Source organism: Vigna unguiculata, chromosome 4, assembly GCF_037176805.1.
Source record: "Vigna unguiculata cultivar grain cowpea cultivar isolate G323 ecotype 2 chromosome 4, ASM3717680v1, whole genome shotgun sequence".
Lineage (NCBI taxonomy): Eukaryota > Viridiplantae > Streptophyta > Magnoliopsida > Fabales > Fabaceae > Vigna > Vigna unguiculata.
The window spans coordinates 14,534,804-14,556,190 of record NC_140795.1 but is presented as its reverse complement, the minus strand read 5'-3'; the positions used below and the strand labels follow the sequence as shown (position 1 = coordinate 14,556,190).

The window sequence follows — 21,387 nt, the reverse complement described above, 5'->3', positions numbered from 1 at the left end:
TAAAACCCTTTTTAACATATTGAAAAAGACGAACACAAGACAAAAGATATCTTCACCATGTCATACAGTCTACGAATTGAGTCCAATCTTCATGCTTTGTGATCTTCACATCAATCTTCGAGCAAAGTGTCTTGTCTGATCACACACGTAGCACTTGCCAGTGCTACTATTGTCACTCGAGCTATTAGAGGGTTTTGGACAATCCATCCTCAGATGCTCCCCACTATAGTTAAAGCACTATAGTTTATTGGCCGACTTTTGCGGACGGCTGTAAGATTTCTTTTGATGTCTGGTATCAACCGAAGTCTTCTGTGGTCGTGCAACTCTATTGGGCCCCATCTCCAACTGCTCGACTGCCTTGGCCTACTCCACCAAGACTGGGAATTCTCTGATCCTCAAGGGTACGAGAAATCTGCGGAGCTCATGTTTCAATCCTCCCTCATATTTTCTACATCTCCACTCCTCCGTGACAGCGGGCGAATAGAACCCTGCAAAATACTCCAACCTATCTATGTATGCCTGCACAGTCAGGTTCCCCTGCTGGAATGTGAGGAATTCAGCTTCCCTCTCATGTTTGGTAGAGTCGGGGAAGTATTTCTCCAGGAATCTCGTCCTGAAAGAAGTCCAGGTCACTGCTTCCTCACGGGTCTGCACATATGTTGCATGCCTACCCACCAATATTTTGCATCTGCCACCAACAGGAAGGTGACAAAGGACAGCTTCTATGCATCAGTGCACTCTATCACTTTGCAGATCTTCACACACTCTATGAGCCACTTGTTTGCCTCATCAGGAGTGGATTTGCCCGGGTTTGTGCCTCATAAAGTCCTCCATCGTCACTAGGTGAGTGGGTGCTACCACGGCTCTAGGTTGCACTGCAATGGGCTACATCGCATCCATCATCCGATGAATCGCATGTGCAATCTCATCAGCCCCAGCATTAGTCCTCCTTCGCCTGTTTGTCATTGCTTGAGCACGCCACATTTTCAGTTGTTCACACCAAACAGCTCCAGTTAAGACTTACAAAACAAAAAGTTAGCAATCATAACTCAGAATAGTCTCGCGAGCGAAACACGATAAACTCACTCCCCATAGAACACAAAAATCATTTTGAAAACAAAGCTCTGATACCAAATGTAACATCCCAACCGGATATTATGGATTTAAATAAATAAAATGGAGAAATAGTAAATATACCTCATTTATTTCAGTTCATTTCCCAAAAAAAACGCGAGAAATTTAAAACTTTATTACATAGTCAAATGGACTAAATCCAAAATTATAATTCGAATAAAACTTAAGAGTCATATAATGTTTACAAATAACAAAGTCTAGTAATAAGAGTTACTAAATTATTACAAAATCATAAAACATTAAAACTCTAAAAAATCTTGTTCAATCGCCAGCTCCATCTCTAGGCCTCACCAGATCCACCTGTAACATCATCTGCTCTCGTGTATCACGTACACGATCATCGCCAAACACAAGCAGATAGGGTGAGCTAAAGATTAAAATAATCATATACAAACATATAATAGATATCGCATTCACACCAAAGGAGTTCCATCCTTTGATTCCATGCCACATGGCCACCACCATGTTGATCGTGTTCTACGTCTTCTAATGACTACCTCGAGATGTCTTGCTGCCACATCTATCAACCACAATTGATAGAGCACGTGCGGGAAACCATGCTACGGATCACACACTGTAATGCTAGGTGGAGTTCCCAATACGAATATCATTCGTAACGTTCCAAGACTACCAAACTCGTTAGTGCTATGCCAAGGAGGGCAATCTATTTGGACTCGTTATACACGCCACAACGTACACACTCCCTCTGACAACACTTGCCTACCCGAGCCACAACTCAAGAGTTCCTCGTGTTCATCCGCCATCCCGAGCCATAACTCATGGGATGTCATTCTGAGCCACAACTCAAGGGATGCTACGTGCTTAACCCCTATCCCGAGCCATAACTCAAGGGATACGTTCTAAGCCACAACTCAAGGAACACGAATAAGCCGACCATTAAGGTATCATTGAAGCATTTTAGACCACGCACATCAACACAAGCAAAACGCAAGTCTGGCCTCTACATTATCGCTTGGCACTACTTCTGAGCCGCCAGGCGAAATTTGCTTCCAGGCCGCCTAGCGGAGGACACGTGCCGCCAAGCGCCAAACTCCTTAGAGCACACTGACTTGCAGACATTGCCTGGCGGGACGACCTCCACCGCCAAGTGCCACACGTTCAGGTTACCTTCTGAACCCATCGCTATCGCCTGACAGCTCACATATTACCATCAGGCGCCATATCAGTATTTGCGCAATATGGTTTATAGCCATCCCAACCCGTTCCTGCTCTTCATTCAAGTCATCAAGGCTCACGATGATTCATACCAGCTTCTCAAGTGGCTAATCTATTATCAAGGTTCCTACATCCATTAAGTTTAACCACCCAATTATACTAAAATTTGGCTTCCTTAAGGTCAACTTTATTCATTCATAACATATACCACACTCCACTCACATCCTAATTAGTAGTCTCATATTAAATTTCCATTCACTACTACCCAAGCATTCACCAATACTTCAGTCATAAATCTGAATCTGTCAAGGACCTGATCAAGTTTATGGACCTTCCCCACCTAGCTTGCCCAAAACCACATTATACACTATGCTACACCTTAGCCAAAACTAAGTCTCAGAATAATCAATACCATACAAGTTAGTCCGCATTCTGTAACGTCCTAGCCAGAAATTACTTATTTAAAACAAAATTTAGATAATATATGAATAACCTCATTTATTAATACTTCATTTTCCCAAAAACGCGGAAAATTTAAAAACCAAGGTCAACTCGCCAATAATAATTAAAATTGCGGTGTTCAATTATTACCAAACATAATTGTCCTAAAAAACCATTACAAAATAGTTCATGACTAAAAACTAGAAAGAAAACTCCTATAATTGATCCCCACTCCGACGTTATGTGTCGACATGCTCACCTGCATCACCATCTGCTCCCATGTAACAAGTTACATGATCATCGCCACACACACACAAATAGGTTGAGCTCAAAATAAAAATAAATAGATACAACATGATATAATTTAAAACATCTCAAACATATAATTCATATTAGTATTTCTCATTCCTCGGTTCCTCGACTTCCCATCTTTATATTAGACGTCTCTTGATTCTACACCCTTTGGGTGAGTCCACTGATCGATCTTGGCTGCACGAGTGTCTACTCGCCCCTCCGACTACAGGCCACCACCTGATAGTCCACACGCGGGAATAATTTTGCCACGGCTTCACACCGCGACACCAAGTGGAATTCCCCAAAATGAACAGAAGTTCGTAGTTGTTCCCAGACTACCAAAACTCTATCAGATGCACTGAAGAGGGCAATCATTTGAAATCTCGTCGTACGAGCCACGATCTAGCACACTCCACTGGACTTCCTAAGCCACCAGGCTACAACCTAGAGTGGCCACGTGTTACCCCAATACAAGTTACACTCGTAACTGGGTCCCCAGCCAAAGCATCGCATCATGAACTTCACCTAACGTTGTGTAGGAATCCTCTTCGCGCTCCAACTCTGCACCCAAAACCGCTTGGCGCGCCTCTCGCGTCGCTAGGCAGAACCAGGTTCCAGACCGCCTGGCGGGGATCTTACACTGTCAGGCGCCACGCGCCTTACAATAGTCATGTCGCACCGTCACCGCCTGGCGGAACCAACCCTGCCGTCAGGCACCTCGTGTAGACAGTGGACACTGCCATTGTTTTAGAACTCTATCAGTAGCGCAATGCTACTGGTTTTTGGCATTTTCCTCAAGTCTTTAAGGGACCCCAAACATATAATGCATCATTCTTATATCAATCATAATATTTCAGACATAATACTATAACTAAAACTTAATATATACAAATAAGTCATGCCTAAATCAAGTATTATCATGTCTTAGCATGCTTTACTTTATTCACTAACTAGCACAAGCCACAAAATTGTCAATATTGTACCCACCATTTGCCACAACACAATTATACAGTAAATAGTACCATGCCCAAATCACCAATACACACCTAAATCATACCACGAAATGGTCAATAGTGTACATACACATTAAAACAACCCAAACGGCGAAGCATACAACCTAAACCACCTCATAGACATCAATCTCATTCATCCAAACATGTTTATAAATCAGATATGCACTTTTACACACTTCACTTAACATGTTTCTCCATTTATAGCATCATATCCCCTTAACCAACCATGGTACATTCTACTTTATATTCATCCCATTACAATTAACCCATCCATAACATTTAATCAACCACACGTGGTGTCTCATTACAGCTTCCAATTAAATACAGTCTCTATCATGTTCAACACACAACTTTATATAGTTTAAAACATGTATCCCAATTATCACATACTCATACGTAATTCCTTTGATGTCCAATGCTTAAGTTTCCTTGACTTCACTTCCTCCCTTATCCTTAACATACAACTAAGTTATCCAGCATAACACCCAATACACGCAATTTCAACAGCACTTAAAATGAGCAGCAGAAATATGGTGTCGCCTAGCGACAACACAGGCGCCGCCAGGCGGTGCTTAACCAATTGAGTTCTGCCCAGATTTATTTCACTTTAGCTTTGATTCCCAAGCACCCCAAATCACAGTACCCATTTTCACACTGACATAATTCACATGCACGCATATGTTAGAGTTCATACTTTATTCATATTAACATCAATTCCATCAAACAATGCACTAATCATATACATAAATCATGCTTAATTATTTCCAACCCCATCATGAACCCTAGTCCCCATTTCATACAAGAATTAATGCATTAAACATAACCATAACATTCGCAGTCAATTATACTCATCAAAATTCACATTCACACATATGAACATCACTACGACATCGTTGAAACACAAAAAAAATCCAAAGCAACCAAGAACTGGGCACCCCAGTTCGCGTCACCTGATGGATCATTCTCCGCTGCCAGGCGATTCATGAAGAAAACCCAAATAACTGGGTCTGGAGCTTGTGTTGCCTGGTGGATCACGCGTGACTGTTAGGCGGTTTTTGGAAATTTCCAGAAACCTGAGCAAACGCGAATGAATTGAAAGATTGGCATGTCCAGAAACTCAAAGCCATCACGAATACATGCAATTAAAATTAAAACATCAAATAAGAACTCCTCTAACCTGGATTCCTTGCTTAATTTGATAGTTCTAGTTACTCTTTGATCACCACTAGCCTTTGGTAATCTTCTCCAATTCCATTCCTCCTCTCACTCACCACTTAGTTGTTAGCATGAATTTTCCTCTCCTCACAGTACGTATCAATGCTAGACTCTCCCAGCCCCTTCTCTCCCCTTATTTGCTCTCTTAATCATGCCTTAATTAGAGTTAATGATGGCAAAACGAAAATTCATTTAAAAGGGTTTAAAGCTCTTGATTCACCATTAAATCATAGTTTCTGGCCCTCCTATCTGCCTCCCAATTAACTAGGGTTTTCAGGCTCTTCACATTCATGCCAAAGTAGGTTTTAACAAAAAGAAAGTTAAATTTGGTTCTACTAAGGTTTGAACCCATAACCATGCCAATGTTAAATTCAATGCACAACCATTTAACCAATTCATGTTTCGTGATAATATTTATAAACCTAAAAGTTTATACTCTCTTATCACACCCAAAACATCATAAGAAAAAAAAAATTAAATAACACACGATTGACATACATGGGACTCAAACCCAAGTCCTTTCACGCAACCAAGTACTCTCAACCATTTGAGCTAGTACTTTTCCATGTCATGAAAGTTAGCATTTAATGCCATAAAGACTTCCACTACCCGAATTTATTAAATAATTATTTATTTAATTATTTAATTTTCTCGGGTCTTACACATTCAATCTCAGTCCTCCTTCGACCAACCACCTTTATACCTCTCTCGCATCACTTGGCTACTATATCCAATCAATTCTAAGTTTTAAGCTAATTACCTTAGTTCATGCATTAGAGTTCCACCTTTAACTATTCAAAAACCTCACCAAATCCATTCTTTCAGTTCCATTTAGGATTGCAACAGAACCCAACCCAATGCAGAATCCATTGCGCTGGCGCCTAGCGGAAATGCAAGCGCCGCCAAGCGGTGCATGAAGATTTGGGAAAAATTCCATTTTTTCCCTACACCTGCGAATGCCAAAATTCCCAAAACACCCTACATTGATCTTTTTCCCAATCCCAACATCGAATGAAGAAATTTATATGGAGCAACCTCTGGGTTTTGTTGCTCAGGGGAGTCTTCTGGATTGGTATGTCGTCTTCACAAATCTTTATATGGCCTAAAGCAGTCTCCACGAGCCTGGTTTGGAAAATTCAATAGCGTTGTTCAACAATTTGGCATGTCTCGCAGTGAAGTGGATCATTCAGTTTTTTATCATCACTCCAGTGCTGGATATATCTACTTAATAGTATATGTTGATGACATTGTTCTCATAGGAAGTCACAACCTTGGCATCTCCCTCTTAAAGCAACATCTTTGTCGTCATTTTCAGACCAAAGATCTTGAAAAACTCAGGTATTTCTTGGGTATTGAAGTAGCACAATCCAATAGTGGTATTGTCATATCTCAGAGGAAATATGCATTGGATATTTTGGAGGAAACTGGGTTAATGAATTCTAAAGCTGTAGAAACATCCATGGATCCTAATATTAAACTTCTACCTAAACAAGGGGAGGCTTTCTTAGATCATGAACAATATAGACGTTGGAAAGTTGAATTATCTTACTGTTACTCATCCTGATATTTCGTTTGTTGTTAGCATGGTGATTCAATTCCTTAATTCCCCATGTGAAGAACATTGGAATGCAGTCATTTGCATATTAAAATATATCAAAAGCTCTCCTAGAAAAGGTTTACTATATGATTCCAACTCTGATACAAAAGTTGTATGTTATTCAGATGCTGACTGGACAAGATCTCCTTCCGATAGAAGATCTACTTCCAAATATTGTGTCTCGATTGGTGGTAATTTGATCTCTTGGAAGAGCAAGAAACAAAGTGTTGTGGCAAGATCTAGTGCAGAAGCGAAATATGGAGCTATGGCTTTAGCCACTTGTGAACTTGTTTGGCTTAAGCAATTGCTTTAAGAATTGCAATTTGGAGATGTCACACAAATGATATTCATATGTGACAATCAGGCTACTCTTCACATTAGTTCTAATCATGTGTTTCATGAAAGGACCAAATACATTGAAATTGATTGTCACTTCATTCGAGAAAAAACTCCTATCCGAGGACATCAAGACCGATTTTGTCAACTCAAGTGATCAATTAGCAGATATTTTCACTAAGTCTCTTCGAGGACCTAGAATTGATTATCTTTGTAACAAACTTGGTACATACGATTTGTATGCACCAGCTTGAGAGAGAGTGTTTGTTAGATGATATAGTATTTTGTTTAGTAGTTGGGCTCAGCCCATTATGTATTTCTGGATTTGGCTCATTATCATTATAAATAAATTATCCTTTGTGTAGGATTTGTACAAGGGAAATTAATCCCAAAATCTCTTTTTTCATCTTATTTTACAAATGTCATAAATCAGTATTTACTTTTATTGATAATAATAAACATGCTAAATATACTACTTTAATGCTCTATTTACAAGAATTTTGTTCGTTACAAAGTATCAGCCATAGGCTAAACAAGTAATTACATAGTAAATTCCAAAGCAATTAAAGGACAAATAAATATGAAATATAGCTGGAGTCGACAAATGGAACAGACAGATTAACAACCGCACTTCTCAATACTCTTTTTGCAACAATCATTCAATAAACACGAAGAAGCTTTCAGGTGACAAACGAAATGAGAAACAGACAAATTCAATCAAGGACGTTCCTTCATGTTATCTTCTCTATAAGCTTTGGCTTTCTCAATGGACTTCATGGCTTCTTCAAAAGATTTCTGAGTACAAAATAAATTTTAGTGCCAAGGAACAATTCGGTATCTCTGCACTTAATGTTAACATGGACGCTTAAAAATGACACAGAAAATTTACAAGAATCGATTGCTAATTGTTTTATACACATAAGCAATTACTTCAATGGGTTGATTTCTTCCAATTCCAACTCTCTTCTATTTTCTACTCATAACTAAAACGATTCATGTTAGTTTGTCAAAAGAGTATTTACAAGTTAGATTTGGCTAGCGAATCCAATCAAATTTGACAAAATTAGTGTACGTTGAAATGGGTTATTGGTAGAAACATAGCTCTTCGAGGACAGAACCTCAAGAATATGGAATATGGGAAAGAGATAATATGATATATTTTTCCTCCCCGCCATGAATCGTCCAAGGAAAAAGGCTCTATAAGAGAAGCAACATATTCCATACGAGAATTCTAACAATAATGCAATAGCAATATTTATTTTTAGCTGAGTAATTCATTTTCTAGGAGCTTCTTAAGTATAGGATTAAGTCAAGTTCATTTCCTTGGTTGAATAGTGTTCCTTTTGGGCCTTTCAGTGTTCTGTCAGTCGCTTGGTTATCTGTTTTGAGCTCTTTCATATATAATATGATAAATTAATAATTATAACACTATAAAAAATTATTTATAACATTATAAATATTAAATTATTATGTTATTTATATATATTTTAAAATAATTTTATATAATTTTATGTGAATTAAATTCTTATGATTTTATTATTCGAGTTTACGAAATTCTTATTAGTTCATGTAAATTCTCGACTTTGACAACCTTGTCAACTTGGATTCTTCCTTTTGGTCTCTCTCCTCACTAGATTTTTGGTCTCTCTCCTCACTAGTGATAATATCTCCCTCCTCATTCACCATTCATAGCCTCCAAAAACTATCAACCTTAATTGTCATTCTGCACAATATAACTGATGGTATTTTTCACCACACCTGAAGCATAGTCCATGTGCCTTATGGTTCATTAATTCGGAATAAGGAAGACGTTTCGTACCTCTATTATGTTTAGACGTAGAAATTTATCCTTGTTGGCACGTTGCACCTGTGAACCAACAACTCACAACCCTCTTTAGGCCACACTTTCGTTTGAGAATCCTTTGGATTGGACTTTAACACTTGGGCCCAATCCTACCCCCATCTTGCTTGGGCTATAACTCGACCCGATACCACCCCTATCCGGACTATCTGTCCCCTAATTATGACTCCCTCTCCCCACTCGTGCCCCAACTCCTCTACGACTTTGTTCTCCATATAATTCAACTTCGACGTTCCTCCCGATGCGTATCGCCTGCAAGCGGTTGAATAGATTGAAAGTGCAAACACACCGTCTCTGGTCGAAGTCCACCAACGAAATATCTCAAGTATTGTTCCTCCGACAAGCATTGTACTTGGGAAGAAATAAATTCGAACTCTTATAGGTATTAATTACACTACACTTCCTGTTTGATTTAAGTCCTTAAGCTCCTCAAGCTCCTCGTAAAGATTGTCACTCCGACCACCCTATATCTCCCAATCAACTCATGTTTCAACTTCATCCAGGTCAATTCCTAACCAGAGTCATGGAGGAGATTGAACCAATAGATAGTGCCCCCTCCATGCTCATCTTGGCCAATCTCACCTTCATTTCCTTAATCCACCCTGAACCTCAAAATTTGTCTATATGTGACTAATCTAGCCTACAGGATCGGTTTCGTTGAATAAAAGCAACTCTACCTTCTTCGTTGTCATCCTATCCTCTAGTAACGTTTCCGTTTTTGAAAACAACGAACCTCGACGCTTTTCCCTATGTGCCATATGCAATCTAGCAAATTCCTCCAACATGAATTGACAGAACTCCACAAACAACTGACGCATTGAAGCCTCCATTGCCGTCAAATGCTCCTCCAATGCATCCACTCTATCTGACATCTTTGGGGCATGGAAAATGGTAAGCACGCTAGCTCTCCTAGAAATGATCCGGCAGGTTGGACCAACGATAGACTTATGAAAGAAAAATCGGTCAGAAACAGAAAAGAATCAAATAGCATATTGAAAATTGTATTATTGAATATATGTGAAGAGATAGCTCTCCTTCCTTAACAAATTCTCCGTACTTCCTTCTCTTTCCCCCTCTCAAATACTTAAATTTACACTAATTCAAGATCCCTTGCCACGTCACTACCCTCCTAACTAATTAACATCTACTTTCTTTCTTCTAGAATAAACTTTCTAGACTTTGGACCTTACACTAACCCAGTCTTCTCCAGTACCTTTTTCATGCTGTATCAGTCCATCCTCAACTGTTCTATCACATTCCACCAGAAATCTACTATAATGACTCTTGATTTCATAGTTTTGAATCATCTTATTGTCGTTATGTTCTACGATTTGTGGTAAATGACTCAATAGCTATTTGTGCCAGAAATCAATTTGTATATGAGACAGTTACATCTTTTATGCAGGATTTATTACTTGAATAAACAATTTTTAACATTGACAAAAAAATCATGACTCAATACCGAGAAAACATTCATGCTTATGGATCAATTATGTATGACAATATAAGAACTTACACAACGAACCATGATAGAAAATGAAATAAAGGCTATGATTAACATGTGATATTGTATAGAAAAATTGGATGGCTAAGAAAATTAAAATCTTACCCCAGAATTCTGCATTCTCCATAAGGATTCTCGGCTTGAATCAATGACAACTATCCCGCATAATATAGCCCTGGGCAAGAACTAACATTAATTTATTGAAAATATTTTTATATTAAATGTCTCTTAACACTTGATAGTTAATCACAAATGAAAAAAAAAAGAGGGTGATAATTCCCCATCCTTTTGCGTTATCTATCCTCAACCATGCATATATATCTAGATACAGCTCATTTATGCTCAGTCTAATAGGAACTTGAGTATCATGAGGTACCTAAGTACCACATCGACTTGGTGGAGTATGTAAGTGCTTGATCATCCCTCTTTAACAGTTAGCTTCCGGTGGGTTCCCCATGTGCTTGAGTACTTATTGATTGGTAGCAAGGTTGGTTGCCGATGTCTCAGAAAGGGCTACCAACAAAGGTTCTGACGGTGGAGGGTTCTAACCAATGGGAAGTTGAAGTGTCTTAGAGAGAAAGCCGCCTAGGACAGTGCTACGATTGTGAATTGGGTATATGGAATGTTTAACTTCCACATTGAGTAGTATGGGATACTCAGTGAAGTATTTTGAGTGTTTGGTTATCCCTCCTTAATAGTTAGCTTCTAAGGGTGTGTTCTCATGTGCTTGGGTACATGACCCAGACACAACTAGTTCTTAGGTTCTTCTATCATCATGTATCTTAAATTCAAATATCAAATGTCCAGGTATAGGTCACTACATATCACAGGAAAAAAATAGTTGAAGTAAGGAAGATAAGCATAATATATCCAAAAGAATTAAAATTTTAAGGAGAGTAGATTGAGTTATTTTCAAGATGTACATTGATATATTATATAAAGATGAATAGCATGAAAATATTTAAACTTGAACAACCATCATATATATATATATATATATATATATATATATATATATATATATATATATATATATATATATATATATATATATATATATATATATATAATGTAACCATTATATATAAAATAAACACAAAAGATTACATAAAACCAACTCATGTAAGAAGTTACGGTAGGTTATTTAACAATCAAACTCTGAATCAATAATCTCTTGCATCTTGTAGATCTTCCTAGCATCAAATTTTAACTCGAACGAACAGCAATTAACAAGTAAAATCATGAGGTAAAAGGAAAGTGAATTACGCTGCGAAGCCGAGATAGAGAATTGAAGACCGCCCCGTCAAAATTCGAAGAGCCATTTCAAAATTGGAAGCTAAGCCACCACCACCACCAGACCCAGGTTTGTACTCGTACCTGCTCCCGCTCCTACTGTATCCGTAGCTGTACTGAGAATAGTGGTTGCTTCTGCCGGGGTCGCCCGAGCTCCGCCGGAAATTGTAGTCGGCTCGCTTTCGGTCATCCATAAGGACCTCGTAGGCCTCCGATACCTGCTTAAATCGAATTGTGGCATTTTCCCTAATGGCCCTCGGTGATTGGGAATGCTTGTCCGGGTGAAACTGAAAAGCTAATTTCTTGAAAGCGGTTTTGATTTCCTCCTTGGTCGCGGTTTGGTGCAAGCCGAGAACCCTGTAGTGATCCATTTCGCTGACCGAATTGGGATTGAGCTTGTTTCCGTTTTTGTTGATTGCTAGGGTTTAAGGAATTTTCCTCCCCTCTAGTGTTAATTTTCTCCGAGAAGTGGCGAAGGAGACGTACAGGAAGAGGTTCTTCCGGTTTAGAAGATTGGGGAGTTTGTTATTCATGGCTTGAAGGATCACGACGAATCGTGGTAGTGTGCCCGCTGCTTTCTTTGATAGATAAGTTTAAGATGTTTTTATTAACGTTTTTATTCTCTAATTTTATTTGAATGGTTTAATTATTCGGATGGTACTCACTTTAATATAAGTGTATCAATTTGATATTTGTTTTTAAAAAAAAATGTTAATTGCATCCGAACTTTTTAAAAAGTGCTGCAATCAGATCTAGTTCAGACGGAGTTGAGTCGTTAGTCAACGTGACACGTATCAGTACGTGATTTTTTTTTCTTTTTTTTTTTTGAATTTTTTGAATTTTTAAAAAAAAATCAAATTTTTTTGAAAAAATAAATAAAAATGCTAAGCGTCAAGTCCCTGTATGTGACACGTGTCAGTGTCACTATGTCATTATGTTGATTTCGATTTAGTCCGCGTATATGTCTTTTGGTTTCAATTTAGTACCTACTTATGTGTATCTAATTCAATCTTGACCTAATTTTTTTTAATAATTAAAATCCATTTTTTTATAAAATTAAAAGTAATTAAGTATAAAATTTTTACAAAAATTAAGTATTTAATATTTATATTAAAATTTAGTGGTAAAAGTCATTTTATTAAGTCATTTTTAATAAAAAAAAAATAGTATAACATTCAGACAAATAGATAAAGTGATTTGATATATAAGTTTAAATAGGAATTAGTTTTATGTAAAATGTAAAAATAAAATAATTTGAATATTTAGATAAAGTGATTTGATATATAATTTTTTTTTAAAATTTAACATGTATATATAAGTTGTAATTAAGTTTAATTACTAATTTGGTCTCAAATTTGAAAGAGACCAAATTGCTTCATTTAACAAAAAAAGATAGGACCAAATTTGATCAAAATTATAAATAAGGGGACTAAATTGAAAACAAATGCTGTCAACTGACAATAACATGACAGATGACAGTGCACGGATAAGACGTTAACATCAATTTAACGAAAATGACTAAATTCAACATTTTTAAGAAAATTGGAGGACTAAATTGAATAAATGAAAAATTAGGAATCTTTTTAAAAATTCGAATAAAATTAGGGGACCAAATTCGGTATTAAGCCTTTTATTAAAACTATTAAACTAACCCGTCCTTTTGCACGGGTGTTGTATTTTTTTATATTTTGTATGTTAAAATTATAAAGTAGTAAAAATATTATATAATGCAATATTATAAAAATTAGCTTATGTTTTTGTAAATGTCATTATTAAAGTAATAAAGTAGTAAATCTAAGTGATATGATAATAATTTTAGTTTTAAATATAATAAATAAAATTGATATTACAATATTTAATTAATTTTATGAAATAATTATGATAGTCTCTCATCCGAGCATGTACACATAGTTTTTTTTTCAATTCTTTTTAGCATAATAATATAAATGTTATTATATTTATTTAATCTTTAAAAATACTAATAATTATATTAATATAAATTATAAGTTATAAATTTTTAAAAGATTAAAAAATATATTAGCAAAAGTATTTAGTATAATAACGTTTTTATAATTAAAAAACAACATTTCTAACACTATGAATCGTAATTGTAACGTCCCATTTAATTTATAAACGCAATTAAAGGAAACGCTACACATAGCAGGAACTAGTTGAAAGGTCAACAGATGAAGTAGAGTACTAAGCATAAATAATACATGGGCCCAAGCCTTAAAGAAAAACCCATCAAGAAATAAGATCTAGTCTACGCGGACTATGCAGCAGAACTATCACCACCACTTTGCCCACAGGTGTTCCTCGCATCTGCTCACACCAACAAGTTGATGATCATCGCAAGAGAGAGTACCACACAACAGAACACACAACAACAAAAGTAGGGTAAGCTAAAGCACAAAAGATTTCATCCATCAAATCAGATATAATTTCACAATATCATACACTCAATTCAACCAAGCATGTTATGACTTGTCAGGCAATACACTAGGACTCGACTCGACTCATCCGGATACGTATAGCCTGGTCGGATTCAGCGGATGCTTGCACTTGTGGTGGATACCTCTGCTCACCCCCGAGTTGCTCACCCCCGAGCTATGTGTTACAAATGTTACGATGAATCAATTTCCCTAACCACAAGGTTAGCCCTTAATGAATTTCAGGCCTCCTGCTACTCTCACCACAGGAATCAGTCCGCTCTAAGTGAGACTAACAGGCTCCTTAGAGTGTCAGGATGCAATCCTTACCTTGAATCCTTACCTAGTTATACAGATGGGGCACCACCATAGACACCCACTAACAAGGGCCATGGAATTACGTCCTGACCACTGAAGCACGACCCTAAGACCCCGCCTAGAGGTCTCAAGGATTTACGCACTGACACGAACCAAGCATAAATCAACAATACGAGAACACTAATCATGCTTACAATTTCATACCACCCTCTAAAAATAATTCCGCATTCATATCACATGTTGAATCCTTACTACTGGTCATTACCACCCCATGAGTGTAGGGCCTCATCTCATATCAATGCCATGTCCCATCAATTCCAACTCACTCATTAATTTCACATGCTAAGTTCCCACAATATCCATCATTCACCATTTATGAATTTTGTCACGCATACATAGCAACCCATTATATGTATATATGTATATCATCATAACAATCATACCCAAACAATTACCAAGCATCCAAGAACAACCAAGCAACCAAACAAAGCATTGTCCCGCTCAGCCCCTCGCTCAGGCTGAAGGGTCTCGCTTAGGCGAGACGTTCTCGCTAAGGCGAATCCCCTTCGCCTAGGCGAGGGCTCGAAAGAGGGACCAGGAACCAACACGGGATCTCGCTTAGGCGAGACCCCTCTCGCCTGGGCGAGATACTCGCTCGCTCAAAAATAATGAGCGGGTCGCCTGAGAGACCTTTCGCATAATGGGGTCTGGGCGAGTCCCTATTCATCTCGCCTAGGCGAGACTGGGTTGCTTGGGCGAGATTAGCAGGTCTCACCATTGTTTTCCTGCAATAGTTACCCACGCCAGCCCAAACCACATATATTCATACATTCACAACTATCACAACATCACACCAGCCACATAACCTCAAAACAACAGTTGCATGACAAGAAAGAAACGAAACACGAGAATGAGCCAGAGCTTCCCTACTTGGAAATGGGTTTGTACGGGACTTTGACACTAAATCAAGGAGCACAACAACTCTAGAACCCGACTCGCAAACTGGAACAGCGGGTAAAACGAGTTAATATAGAGTTTCCCACTATGACTACGAAACTATACTAGACAGAGGCGATAAGGAGAAAAAGTGCTTACGTGAGCAGAACAATGGCCAAGCTAGACGTGAATCTGAAGAACGTTGGAACCCTAGTAGAAGACGACAGCAACAACAGCTCTCGGAAGTGGGGTTTCCATTTTACAAAAAGTGAGCTTAGGTTAGGGTTTGGGGCGGACTAGGTCTGTTTTCCCTTTCTAGGCCAGCCCTAAGGCCCAATGGTTAAGACAGCCCTAAGAAAATGGGCAAAATGGAAAGTGGGCCTTACAGTAATAATGTTAATAATAATAATAATAATTATAATGATATCAATAATAACAAACTAATTATTTATGCTATAAATATTAATGTTAATGTTGATACTAAGGGTAATGTAAACGATAATAATCCATAATTATATAAAGATATACATCAACAACAAAACAAAAAGAAATGACAAGTAATTGAAATATGATCTTGTAGTAAATAAAATTAAGAGGTGTGTCTATCTATAATAGTAATAATACAATTATAATAATGTCTTGTAGTGGTAAAATAATATTAATAATAATAATAACAATAATAATGATAATAAAACAACTACATATATAAAGAGATACACATATTTTATGTCCTCTTTTATTTTTATAATTTTATCCTCTTAATTATTATTTGTTAAATTTAAATAATTCTTAATGATAAAAAATTATTTGCCAAATTTATCATTTTACTAATTTTAGTAACTATTTTTTTTTTAATTCAAATAATTACACAGGGATAAAATGAATAACAAACAAATAAAAATTACAAGTAGTTGAGATATGATCCCGTAGTAAATAAAAGTAAAATATGTGTCTAACTATAATAATAATAATAATAATACAACTATAATTATATCGTGTAGTGATAAAAATAATAATAATAATAATAATAATAATAATATTATTATTATTATTATTATTAATATTATTATTATTAATAATACAACTGCACATATAAAGAGATAAACATCTTTGATGTCCTTTTTTGTTTTTTCAATTTTATCCTCTTAATTATTATATTTTAAATTTAAATAATTATTTTAAATTATGATCTTTGATATTATTAGTAATTATTTTCTGTTTTATTATTTTACTAAATTTAGTAACTATTTTTTTGAATTTTATTCAAATGTAAAGATAAATTAACAACCAAACAAATAAAAAGAGTAAAATTGAATCATGATCGTACATAACATGTAAGAGTAAAATGTGACCATAGTAATAATAATAATAAATAATAATAATAATAATAATAATAATAATAATGATAATAATAGTAATAATAATAATAGTAGTAATAATAATAATATAACAATAATAATAGAAATACTTATGTTAACAATAATGATAATAATGCTTAAAGGTGATAATAATAATGATAATAATAATTATACTTGATAACAATAATGATAATAATAATTACAGTTAATAATAATAATAATATAATAATTATAATTATAGTTAGAGTTAGGGAGGACAATAGGTTAGGTATAGATAGTAACTACTCGCAACCTGATCCGAAAAAAAAAAAAAATTACTTGTTACCCACCCGTTTACCCGTTGGGTACATGCTTAAAAAAATCTGTGGATTTTATTGTAGGTACCCATGAATACTTGTATACCTGCGAATATTTAAAAAAAAATATTTTATAAATTTTTAAAAAACAGTAAAATTATATTAAATTTTAATTTTAATTAAATTTAAGCTAATAAAATATAATTTTAATTATAACTAAAATTAACTTAATAAAATATAAATTAAATTTTAATTTTAGTTTTTTGCAGGGTATCCATGGGTACAGGTAGTATGATACCCGCATCCGATCCATTTATAAGTAGGTATCAAAATACCAGCTACCTTCTACCCGTATCCGGAATGAATTTTATTTGCGGATACTCCGGGTGCGGGTATTTTTGTCATCCCAAGTTAGAATTGATAATAATAATAATAATAATTATAGTTATAATTGATAATAATAATAATAATAATAATAATATAAAAATAAAATAATAAATATCAAGAAAATTAGGTTATGTTGTTGTATATATTATTAAAGTAATGAAGTAGTAAATCTAAGTGATATGACAATAATTACAATTTTAAATATAATAAATAAAATTGATATCACAATATGGTGCAATTAATATATTTTATGAAATAATTATAATAGCATGTGACCCGTGTGCACAATTTTGTTTTTTTTTTCAAATCTTTTTAGAATTTATAACAATATATAAAGAGATTCCCTCTTTTATGTCCATATTTTAAAATTCCAATTTTACCCTTTAAAATATAATTATTTATTAAATTTTTGAAAATTGATCGTTATTTTTACAAGCTTTTTATAAAATTGTCTATCTCTGTTTTTTCTCATTTTTCCTATTTATCAACAATTATTCTCTCATCTTTTTTAATATATTTCACTTTATTTTTAATAAATATAGTTTTATTTTATATATTAACTTAATAACATTACAATATCATCACCTACTAATATAATATCACCCATGTTTAAAAAATGTGTACACACATGCGCGATAACACAAGCGCGATATTGTGCTTGTGTTTACGGTAGTTATTATGTAATTGTTTTCTTTCTTCATGGGTGTTATTTCTCTCAATTTATTTTATTTATTTTCTTAGGGCGATAAGAAAATACAAACAGGATACTTACCTATTTTACCATTATTAGCGCGCTTGTGTGTACGTATTTTTTAAATATGAATGATAGTATGTTAGTAGGTGATAATAGTGTAATGTTATTAAGTTAATATATAAAATAAAGTGAAATGAATAGAGAAATTAATTATTGATGAATAAAAAAAGATAAACAATTTTATAGAAAATAGGTAAAAATAATCTTAATTTTAAAAAAATTAATAAATAATTATATTGTAAAGGGTAGAATTGGTATTATGAAATATGGACACAAAAGTGGAATCTCTTTATAAATGGTTAAAGGGGATTAAAATAATAGTGTCATGGAGAAAATATATCCACAAATAAAAAACATAGTATCTAACAATATATAAAGAGATGCCCTCTTTTATGTCCACATTTTGATATTCCCATTTTACCCTTAATTATTATTTTTAAAATTAATTATTTTATAAATAATTTACTTTTAATTGTTATTTTAAAACCTTTTTTTTGTTTTTTACGGTTAAGTTCAAAACTTATTTCATGTACATATTTTATTTTTAAAATTTTACATAAAAAAATATTTTAATAATTAGATATATATATATATATATATATATATATTTATTATTCATCTAAACTTAATTTTTTATGAAAATTAAGAAAATGCGAACACGCACAATAACACCTGTGTGTTCGCTAGTAAAAAGAATGATAATAATAATAATATTAAAATAAAATAATAATAATAATAATAATAGAAAGTCCTCCCCTAGCCTTTGTTGAAAACTCTCCACACTATGCTTTCTTTAATGGTATACACAGGACTCGAACCCAAGTCCCCTCAACACACCTAAGTTTTTCTCAACCACTTAAGCTAGTACTATTCTTTGTCTTCTCTCTCTACATTAATTAACTTAGAGATTCCCTCCCTTTCATTTATTACTATAAAGATCCCACTACCCGCATTTATATTAAATAAATATTTATGTATTTATTTAATTTTCCCAAGTCTTACAAAATACACTTGTTCTGACTCTAAGATGACTGAAAAGTGGTCCATAGAGGCATAACACACTTGAATCTTACCTTTGAATGTTTAGTTCTTTTAGGTGAATTGTAGGCATAACATAGTTTGATTTATTGAATTCTAACTTGCTTTCTTAGTTGTAAGTGTAGCTACTGCTTGAGAAGGGAGCTGTTGGAAGGGAATTGGTTGTGAGAAGATGCTATTATGATGAATATTGAAGCGAAGCTCAAGCCGTACAAGGCTAGCACGTGAAAGACCATTGGATCAGTGAATTTGGAGTTGCTATGAGCCAGTTGGATTCAGTCACCCATTATAGTAGGTCATGAAGGTTGAAGCATCACCAAACACACGAAAATAAATTGAAGTGAGTTGTGACAACTATTGGAAGACTTGCCACCCAAGTTTTAAGTGAGATTGCAAAGTAGTTAGGACAAAATAGCTTAGTTTAGTTAGTTATTGAAATTGTTAGAACTAGTAGTAGGTTCTTAATATGTTTTTTGTGGCTCCAAAAACACATTCAATAGAGAATTACATACACACACCATTCACAATTCATACCATCACACTACTAACAATTCATTTGAACCACCATACACCATACATACATTCATTCCATCACAATTTTTCTCTGTTTTCTAGCTTTTTTGCTACGTTTTGGACAATTCGTGAAGTTACTTTTGGTGTGATTCATTCCATTTCACTGAACCAATTGTTGTAAGAATGTTCTTCTTCAATAGATTCATGTATTCTGTGCAATTCCACATTTATCTGCTACGATCTTCCATTTCTTTTGCTAAACTAAACCTATGACGCAAAAAAGCTTTGGTTAAGTGAATTTGATATGCTTCAACACTGAAATTAAGATGAAGTCTTCTTAAATTTCTGAAGATGCAAGGTCGTCATACTTATATATCAAATGTCTTTTAATTTAGGATCAATCATTACATAAACCATGCCTCTTGAATCACAAAATTCAGTTCTGCAAAAGCGCACACTGTCACACACGGTTACATTCACATTTGATTTTCGACTTCGATGATCTCATTTTTCTTTTGTTCGTTTCTCATTTGTAATATGTGATGTTTATGAACCATTTGCACACTCAATTCACCAAGCATTACATCCAATTCATCGTTCACGCATTAGTTCGTTATTTCCGTTAGTTAGGGTTCGTCAATTGGGATTTTGCGTTTCACTTCATTGTTTCATGTGATTTTTGTTCCTATGTTCAATAAAGACCATTTCAAATTGTTCTACATCATTACATTTTCATTTCACGCATTAGATTTTGAGTTTTAATGTTGCCCTGTATCCACACACATGAGGGCTCTTGGGAAGTTTTTCAGATATTTTATTCTTGCATACGTGAGTGTTAACTTGATTCTAGTGGTTTCCTAGAGTTCCAATTAGGTATTAGAAGCATTATGCATAATTAGATTGCATTTATGATTCTCACATTGCATAATCACACACACATACACACACAGTTAGTTTTAACATTTCATCAAATACTTTAGGTGCATCTTAGTTCATTTATGCATTTCATCGAACAATTTGCATTTGCACACATTCATGGCATTTTAAGTTCGTTTCAGCTTTAGTTTTAATAGAATTTATTAGATTTCCTCCCTTTTCATAAGACATGTTCAATAAATCAATCATTTCCCTTGCCTATCGTTTAGATTGATCTTCGATTGTCCACTTGGTCCATTAGTTAATTTTAAATGAGGAAATCGAGTTTTGATTAAATCTTTACGTGGCAAGAATTTTATCAATTGCAGCCAAATTTTTGCTTTTCCAAATAAGGTAAATGGAAATAATCCTAGATAATTTTCCTCCTCATCTTCTCTTAATATTCCCATGGTGCCATACAATTCATAGAAGGTTGCGAGATGATTGTAGGGGTCTTCATTGTCGAAACCTCTATACTAATTTGCAGTTATAAGTGACAATAAGGCAAGTTTCATTTCCACTCCTTTCGTAGATCTAACTGTCAACATCCAATTTTATCCGAATAAATAAAATTGTTTT

General features: G+C 34.7%; 1 protein-coding gene across 2 annotated transcripts; it reads right to left on the bottom strand.

Annotated features, from left to right (window-relative positions):
- Window positions 1-1,380: 1,380 nt before the first annotated feature.
- LOC114172269 (chaperone protein dnaJ 72-like) lies at window positions 1,381-12,235 on the bottom strand. 2 transcript variants are annotated; one of them, XM_085672719.1, is made up of 3 exons: window positions 11,838-12,235; window positions 10,677-10,746; window positions 1,381-1,446 (listed from the first exon to the last, which is right to left on the bottom strand). In XM_085672719.1, exons 1-3 carry the CDS (start codon window positions 12,233-12,235, stop codon window positions 1,396-1,398), a joined length of 519 nt encoding a protein of 172 aa, XP_085528845.1. In that variant the 3' UTR covers window positions 1,381-1,395. The 2 variants fall into 2 exon arrangements, with proteins under 2 accessions (XP_085528845.1, XP_027912657.1); XM_028056856.2 differs by lacking the exon at window positions 1,381-1,446 and adding an exon at window positions 7,677-8,001.
- Window positions 12,236-21,387: the final 9,152 nt, after the last annotated feature.

Bases quoted from the DNA above. Each gene is read 5' to 3' on its own strand.
- LOC114172269 (XM_028056856.2), bottom strand. From the start codon at position 12,235: ATGGATCACTACAGGGTTCTCGGCTTGCACCAAACCGCGACCAAGGAG. The intron at 10,747-11,837 runs GTAATTCACTTT...GTTCTTGCCCAG, and splicing joins CTCTATCTCGGCTTCGCAGC to GGCTATATTATGCGGGATAG. The intron at 8,002-10,676 runs GTAAGATTTTAA...TTTTGTACTCAG, and splicing joins GGAGAATGCAGAATTCTGGG to AAATCTTTTGAAGAAGCCAT.